Genomic DNA, 8,711 nt, shown 5'->3' with positions numbered 1-8,711 from the left:
GACCTCTCCCCTGTAAGGCTCCATGTCCCTGGAGGAGATAATTATCCGTGTTACACCGTTAGCCATGATTCAAGGTATATTTATCATATCGATGGACTGATATTGGTATCCTTGCTACCTAATAGCGATAGCTGACCAATAGAGTGATGGGGGTGTATCAGTCCATATTAAAATACAAAAATGATCTAAAAGGTCATACTATCAGTTTGATATTTGGATACTTAGTAGGGTTGCAATGAAATAGGGTGGCGATGATATTTTCCCGTTATTAAATGGAAGAGCTACTCCAATCCTACATAACTATTGGCGCCCTTCTTTGATTTTTATTTCCTGTGATCGAAGAACCCGTTCGTAACAGCCGGACGAGTTAGCCAGAGCTGAGAGAAGCAGAATGGGCCATGGAAGCTCTAAATCCAACAACACAGACTCTTCAGATGCTACCGATGCCTCGAAACCGTCTCGTGGTTCCCGTATCCGGCGTCGCCTCCACTTGCATCGCCACCGCAGTGGCAGTGGCAACGGCAGTGGTTCGAGTTCGTATTCTCAGCAGAAGCTCCTCGCCAGCGAGGATTTCGCCGGGATCGCTCTCATCACACTCATCGGTGTAATTCTTCTCCACTCTATTTATTCATTTGATTTCCTGAAATCTCTGAATCGTGGTTCAGACTAAATTTTTTATTTCTTCCTACTCACACTTGCAGGCGGAGATGAAATTCAAGGACAAGTGGTTAGCTTGTGTTTCTTTGGGTGAACGCACGTTCCGGACGGCGACTTCAGATCAGTTAAGTGAAAAAAAAAAACAAAAAAAAAAACAGCACAATACTCTCATATTTTCCCTTATGTTAGTCAACTTAAGCGTCTTAACATCGCAACTCGAAAATGATCATTCTGACCTCTAGTTATTGTTTGGAAGAAATTCAATGCTGAATTGCTGAAATCACATCTCAGTTGGTTGTATGTGAGATTCTGGAATTTGTTTGTATCATGACAAATTGTGTTACAAGAATGTTAAAACATTGTAGCAGGTGTGACGAATTCCCTTTGGGCTCTAGATGTCTTTTAATAAGTGTATAATGTCAGAAGACCTATGGTTTTAATTCATGTGCTGCCTAGATTGGTTTCATATTCCTGCGGGAGTCATGAAAGAAGTGGATGATGGAGAAACAGCAATTGCATGATATCTTGAATCATTGAAAGCAATGAATGGATTCAAAATTAACCTGTTCAATGAGCAAAGTACAAGTTCTGCTTCCCCGAATGTTGAATAACAATAGAAAGAAGAGCAAATAGAGTAGCCATAAGAAACTAAACGGAAAACATCCTGGTCGTAGCATTTCCGAGAGGAATCTTTATTCAAAACCAGCTGCTTACTGTGTAACCTGCTGCTTGTATTTATAGACCTGTAATAGACTTCTAAAAGAAATAGAAATAATAAATGGATAAGGGAAATAAATTAAATGTTTCAATCGAAGGACTCATGCAGGATGATATCAAATCATGTGGGTAATTGGCCAAGGGATATAAACTTAAGGGCTAAGTTAGGTCCTCAATCATAATATATGTGCTCTGGGTTTTTAGCGTCAATATCAATAAACCCTATCAAATTAATACAATTTTCAAATTCAGTACATCCGTAACGACCCCAAACCCGGACAAGGTATAAGGTATTGCCCTCACGGGCATTGGGCAGAAACCACCATTCACATTTGTATAATAACCCAGCTCCCATACATTACATACATACACAGCGGAAGACTTAACAACATTTGGAGCTGGATTTAAGGTTTACACACTATACATACAGCTACTGGTGACAAATACTAAAGTTCAACATAGTTATTATTACATCAAAAGATTGTATAATCACATTGTTTATCCAAACTCCATAAGTTCTCATGACCTGTCTCTAAGGTTAGTGCACCACGTACACTCATAGCCTATAGAGTCTGGAGCTATGCACACCTTTCCTCTGAACTCATCATCTGAAAAAGAAGATTTATTCAGAATTGTGATGTGGATATGATTTGGTTTTGCTGAATATGGTTGTTTAACCTATGAATGGTGATAATCTTCTATATTGAAGACTGATTTATGGTGTTTTGAATCTCAGACCATGTTCTCTGATGTTTCTTGGGAAACCATAATTCCAAAGGGTGTTTTTCAAGAAGTCACCTTCCTCTTGTCGGATTGTTTTGATCTTTTGCAGAGAAGTTCTCCCGATGCTGTTGAAGAAGTCTTTCAAAATTCAGCTCCATCAGATATCTCTTACTCCCTGCAGTTACAAGGGAGAATTATCTTTGCTCAAGGGTGTTTCTCCCCCCCTTGCGGCTTGGTTATGTGACTCTTTTTCTTGATTTTGTTTATCTTAGGTGATCGTATATCACCTTGATATTTGTGGTTTCTGAGATTCTTCCTTTATCGTGTGTTTTTTATCTTTGAATCATTGTGGCTGCTGTGATTTGGGGTTTTCAGTATGACCCTATTTTTTTTGTTGCTGGAATTTCATTCTGTGTGGACTATTTGGTAACCCAAGCTTGCCGCAGACTCAGTTAATGTCCAAATAACTGCTATTAAGATTACTGGTGCATACAACTACCTCTTATGGACCCAAGCTATCAAGGTTCAAGAACTCGGTGCTGACACTGGTTTCAACTAGTAATAAACCGAGATTTCCTGTTAGACCATATCTCAGTTAAAACCTGTACTTTCTCCAAGCCAACTCAAAATCTTGGTTTCAAGGCCCAGAAGTTTTTTTTTTTGCTCGGATTCACTGCCAATTTTTGACATTTTGAACCCAATCCATGCATTAGTTTCACATAGAGAACACTCAAAATAATACTTGTGGTTTTGACCCAAGTTTGATAGTATATGTTGTTCTTAGACATGGTATCGAATAAGGTTTGACCGGAACATAACTCCTTGTCTCCTTCGATATAAATCAGATTTAAGCAATTTTGGATTTGTTTGAAATCTTTGTTGGAAAGCTTTCCAACAAATCCAAGATTGCTTAAATCTGATTTATATTTTAGGAGTTATGTTTTGGCCAAATTTAATCTGGTGTGCGCCAATGCTGTTTAAAATTACTCTGGATTGGAAATAAATTTTTAGACATCGTAACAAATGAATATTTTACCCCTCTTTTGGCTTTTAGCAATGTTTTATCATACTAAGATTTATGGAATTTTAGATTTTAGAAAAAAAAACCTAGCATTTAAAAATTGAAAATTGCACTTACCGCCGAAAATCCAATTTTTGTTCTTAAATTGAGGGTTTGACTCTTTATCCTTTTAGAATTTTATTTTTTTAACTTTTTTTATTGGATTCAAATGGGGGGGGGTATTTGCTTATTTATGAATGATATCTTAAGTAAATATTTTACTTAAATGATGTTTAGCATAAATAAGTGAAGTGCTTGTCCTAGTTTCGAGCCAGGTTTCCTCAAGTTTCAACGGGGATAAGTGAATTTATATAGGTGTTTAGGTAAAAAATTGTGAAATAAAGAAAACATGTCCAAAACAATGTCGAAACTATGCGAAACCTGGTTAAATTTAAATTTGACCCTTAACTTGTCTTGGTAGCCTACCGAGTTTTCTTCCATGCATCAAAGTTTATAACAATGTGAAAGGGAAATTAAAATATCTGTTATTTGTGCCTTCCTCTGTTGAATCTAAAGAATATGATGAGTGGATGCATGAAAATGACACCTTAATAGTCTTGCTATGGAATCACATGGAAACGTCTATTGCGGCCAATGTAATGTATCATTCTTAATGTGACTCCAAGATTGCTTAAATCTGATTTATATTGAAGGAGTTGTGTTTTGATCAAACCTTATTTGGTGTGTGTGAATGCTGTCAAAATCATTCTGAATGAAAATATTTTTTTAGACATTAAAGAAATGAATATTTTACTGCACTTTTGGTTTTTAGTAATGTTTTACCATATTAAGATTTATGGAATTTTTAGATTTGAGAAAACCCCATCATTTAAAAGTTGAAAATTACACTTACCGTTGAAAATCTAGTTTTTGTTCTTGAACTGGGGGGTTGACTTTTATCCTTTTGGAATTTGATTTTTTAACTATTTTTATTGGATTCAAATAGGGGGTATTTGCTTATTTAGGAATAATGTCTTAAATGTTTTTAACAAATATAAAAACACACTTATTTCTGGCCTAAATAAGTGTGTGTATACCAAGGTTTTTCACTAAGATGACCAAGATCACCTAAATAAGTATCTGTGTACCAAGATTTCCCATTGAGATGACTGAGAGATCTCGGCCGAGACAGTGTATTTCTCCTATTTTGACTTTGATCTCGTCTCAATTTTGCAAAAAACCGAGATATTAATGAGATCTCAGCGAGTTCTTGTTCCATGGTACCATAGCGTTGTTAAATTATTTTTCTTAGAATGGTTCTGAACTGTATTTTTTGCAGCATCCTGTTCATTCTTTCCGGTGTGGCTTTTGTTTATTTTTATAAGACACTTTATCTCAGCTGATCGTGTCATATTTAGTTTCACGGATTGCTTGAATTATATGATTACCAAACCTTGCTTATTTGTTATTTCTCTAACATGTTCTTCCCTTCTACACTCATGGAATGTTCTCATCAGTATTACCTTTTCTGAAAGTTTTTCTGACATTTTCTCTTTTTCTCCCTGTTTTTCTTAATATTCTTTCCTGGCAACTTAATGCATGCTGCAGCACGGATAAGCCATTCTGGAAGTCTGTAAGTATACACTGATTCTATGTCTCATATGATGTTTATCTAAGATTTTCAAAAAATGTTATTTTCATTTATTTAGTACATAAAGATAAAGTAATTTGTTGGAAATATGGCTGGAGGCTATTATCTATGTACAGAAATTGTGTCTGTGTGGTGATAATTTATGAATGCATGAAACCTGAGCTTGTTGATGTTTGGATTTATGGCTGTGAGTTCATGGTAAACAAAATCCAGCCAGAATAGTCACATAACTAAGCCGCAGGGAGGAGAAAAACACCCCTTATGCAGAGAAAAATCTTCCTTGAAACCGCAGGGAGTAGGAGGGATCCTATGGAGTTGAATTTTGGAGAGCTTGAGCAGTATCGGCAGAACTTTTCTGCAAAAGATCAAAGCAATCCAACAAGAGGAATGTAACTTCTTGAAAAACACCCACTGGCATTAGGGTTTCTTAAGAAAGAGGAGAGAACAAGAGAGAACGAAGGGAGAGAGCAGAGACACCGTGAGGATGAGAAAAGAGAAGTCATGGCCAGCTGGAATGCCTAGCCAAGACTCACAATAAGTTATATATAACTATTATGATGTAAACTTACAAGGACATAACAAAAGTAAACAGTACTGAACTACCCTTAACTAACTAGAGAACACCCAAAATACCCCTAAACTTGCGGTAACACCCTTTAACAATAATCACCAAAAATGTTCACTGAGGAATAGAGGGAGGGAGAGTGGTTCCACAAATACGGTGGTCTTTATAAGCAAATCTAGGTTCCACGAATCCATGAAGTTACCCTCATGGATGGGATAAGATAAGTTATTGACCTCATGCATGGGATAAGAAAGGTTTCTTTATCCTAGAAATGTTGTAGAAATGTTTTTGCATTTTGATATATGATTGAGAGCAGAAGTAACAGTTTTTTTCTTCCTCACCCATCTAGTCACATCTGTTAATATTTATTCAATTTTGTGGTTTGCTGTAGGCGAAGAAACTTCTTTTGGAGAGAAATGGTCCTCATATAGCACGGATATCTGTATTTGAAGTGAGTTCTACAATGAAACTGAAAATACCAGTGTCTTTCTGTTCTTGTTGCATCATTTTGAATTAAATGGGTAAATTCATTCTGTAGAAGATGTTCGACACAAAGTGGAATTAACAGTTGAAACTGGATGCTTTTCAAAGCAATTTAGAGCATACTGACATTGTGGGATTTGAGAGCATTTTTCTAAAATGATTTTCAAGTGGAAGACATGGCCCTAGATAGAGTGGGAATGGTAGAACAAGATTTGTGTAGCTGCCACAAGTAGTTTGCAATAATGCTTTGTTTAATGGGAAATTTTCAATTTTTTTTGGGGAAATAAGGTCCTGTATTTTTGGCATAATATATGAAGAGAAGTAAAATACTTCAAGGTCAAATTTTGTTTCCTCTGTTTGTTTCTGTATAAAAACAGTGTTTACACAGATTTTACTTGGAAATTTCCTTTTATGTGGATTTTATCTTGAACAAACAGAGCCTTCAGAAGTTTTCCCTGAACAGCCCCATATAAAATGATAGGAAACCTGATTAGAAGTATTTCAGGTGTTTGTCTGATATTAAATTTTATCCCCCTGAAAAACATACTGCAAGCCATTGTTATGAATGCATTGACAACACAGGTAAACCATATCCTTATCTCATACCAAATCAACTACTAGAGGGGGAAAGAAATTATCTTGAAAGAACAGGAAAAACAGAGATGTGAATCAACAGATGCACAAACAACCATGGATAAACTTATACTTTGTTGCTAAAATTGCTTGGAAATAACCCAGTTTGTCATGAACCCTATCTGTTTAGGGTTTATTTTAAACCAATCAACGGTATAGCCAGCAATATCTGTCATTTCAGACACAAAAGAGAAATCCATCCAGTTGCTGGAGGGAAAGCCAAAAAAATGAATGAAGCAAGGGCTTTCTTTCCACTAGAGATAAAACAAGCATTGTTGTTTTGAGGAAAGAGAGTTTCTGGAGAAGAGGGAGGGGATGTCTCCAGCAATGCTACCAGCAGGAGTAGGATAGGTGAATATTTTCTTAGGACAGATAAGTCCTTCCTGAAGATTTGGTTTGTCAACATGCTCCACTAGTTCAGGAGGATCCATTGATTAAAAATAATGGTTATTTGACAATCCAACCAGATAACCGTGCACTAGCAGGTGACCAAATTCTACTGGATGGTATGGTCTGGTTTTAAAACTGTGTGGAACTCAGTGGACAAAATGGCAATTTCATTTTTTAAAAGGTGTGCCTGTAATTTTTGTCAATGTGCGGGACTCTACAGAAGTGCAGACCCCCAAAACTCCAGTTAATGGAATTGGCTTTTCCGTGTAAAATGGTGGAACTATTTGTTGTACAATCCTGCTTTTTTTGCATTTTTCATTCTTTTTATATTTTAACATGCAAAACCAGAATGCAAAGTTTTAAAGTAATGACTCAGTTCTAAACCCATTTATTGACCTGGTTTCATTCTTTGGGAGATCTTAGGTAACTATCAATGCATTAATCATGTTTTGACAATTTTGCAGACCAATAGATTGTCAAAGAACAATTTGATTGGGTATTGTGAGATTGATCTGTTTCAAGTCCTTACTCGGGTATGTTTTCTACTTCCAACTTAGTGGATGCTTTTCAAGTATATTAATGCTAGACTGTAAACCGTTTCTCTTACTTCTTGCTTCAGATGATTTTTAGATTGCCTGTGTACTGCATGTAAAGTTCATGCTTGAAGTTTTCTATAATGGTGGTTGAGGCATACAAAATACTGTGCATATAGATTCTTTAATTCAAATTGGATGCTTCTTGTTGTAACCAATGTGGTGATCTGAGAAGTTGTAACCTTCTTTTGATTGCCCCTTGTCTTATTCCCAAAAATTCTTTAAGTCAACTAAAAAATAATAAGGGTTTTCAAAATAACTTGCAAGTGACTTATCATTATATCATTTTCAAGACATGTCATTGTCTTGCACGATTTTTTAGTACACATGTAAAATGACAGAATTTTACCCTCATTGAAAGAAGAAGTGTGTCATACAAAAGGGCAAAAAAGGGGTCCACGACTCCTATTGAACAACACTTCAACAACATTATTGAATATTTACTCTCGTTCCATACTTCCCTCATTTTCTTTTCTTAGTGTCATCAAGTGTAGGGGTGTAAATGAATAGCCGAAATCCGTTTCCGTATCCGTGTCCGTATCCGTTTAGCACTATCCGAATCCGTCCGAAAGCTAAACGGATGTGGATACAGATAGGCTATAGCTATCCGAAAAGCTATATTTACGTGTAAACGGATAAAATATCCAATCCGTATCCGTGTCCGTATCCGTTTAGCACTATCCGAATCCGTCCGATAGCTAATCGGATGCAGATGCGGATATAGCACTATCCGAGCCGAATCCGATCCGTTTACAGCCCTAATCAAGTGTGGATTGAAAATAACTGTTTTCATTTTTGTTCTCTTTGTTTATTTGTGCAACCTTGTATCCTTTTGCATTGGGTTGGCTTTGTTTTGTAGTCTAATCTTACCATGTTTCTACTTTCTTTCAGGATTCAGATTCTGACTCTGAGGTACTTGACCTATTAGATCCATCGTTGCCCAACACAGTTGTTGGCAAGATTTCTGTCTCATATATTATTGAGGTGTACATTGTAATCCATATCTTATAGCTGATTTTGCATGGTGACAGTATGATAAATATGATAAAGCATCCATATTTATGATGGTCTTAATCATTATAGTTGAAAATGTTTGCAGGATCCTGTTGATACTGAAAAAAGTTTTGCATCACGCATCTTATCTATAGTGGTATGTTTTCTATCGCGGTACATTTTCCTCGCATGAAATTTTTTTTTTCATCCGATCACTTTTCATGCAATTTTTTCCAATGTTATTTAGTTACTGAAAATGTGAAGTATGTTCATTATAATGACGTTTAGAATTTCCTCCGTTTCTTA

At 36.1% G+C, this 8,711-nt stretch overlaps 1 protein-coding gene across 2 annotated transcripts in view; it reads left to right on the top strand.

Annotated features, from left to right (window-relative positions):
- The first annotated feature begins 291 nt into the window (after positions 1 to 291).
- Positions 292 to 8,711, top strand: part of LOC122669322 (phosphatidylserine decarboxylase proenzyme 2-like) — a 54,241-nt gene continuing 45,821 nt past the window's right edge. For both annotated transcript variants that reach the window (XM_043866071.1, XM_043866070.1), the window contains exons 1-7: positions 292 to 604; positions 702 to 781; positions 4,706 to 4,730; positions 5,705 to 5,764; positions 7,284 to 7,352; positions 8,304 to 8,396; positions 8,512 to 8,562. In XM_043866071.1, coding sequence (XP_043722006.1) covers positions 392 to 604; positions 702 to 781; positions 4,706 to 4,730; positions 5,705 to 5,764; positions 7,284 to 7,352; positions 8,304 to 8,396; positions 8,512 to 8,562 — 591 coding nt within the window. In that variant the 5' untranslated portion in view covers positions 292 to 391. The remainder of the gene's footprint in view (positions 605 to 701; positions 782 to 4,705; positions 4,731 to 5,704; positions 5,765 to 7,283; positions 7,353 to 8,303; positions 8,397 to 8,511; positions 8,563 to 8,711) is intronic.

This window comes from Telopea speciosissima, chromosome 7, assembly GCF_018873765.1.
Source record: "Telopea speciosissima isolate NSW1024214 ecotype Mountain lineage chromosome 7, Tspe_v1, whole genome shotgun sequence".
Lineage (NCBI taxonomy): Eukaryota > Viridiplantae > Streptophyta > Magnoliopsida > Proteales > Proteaceae > Telopea > Telopea speciosissima.
The sequence above is the reverse complement of the archived record's forward strand: the minus strand, read 5'-3'. Positions and strand labels throughout refer to the sequence as shown.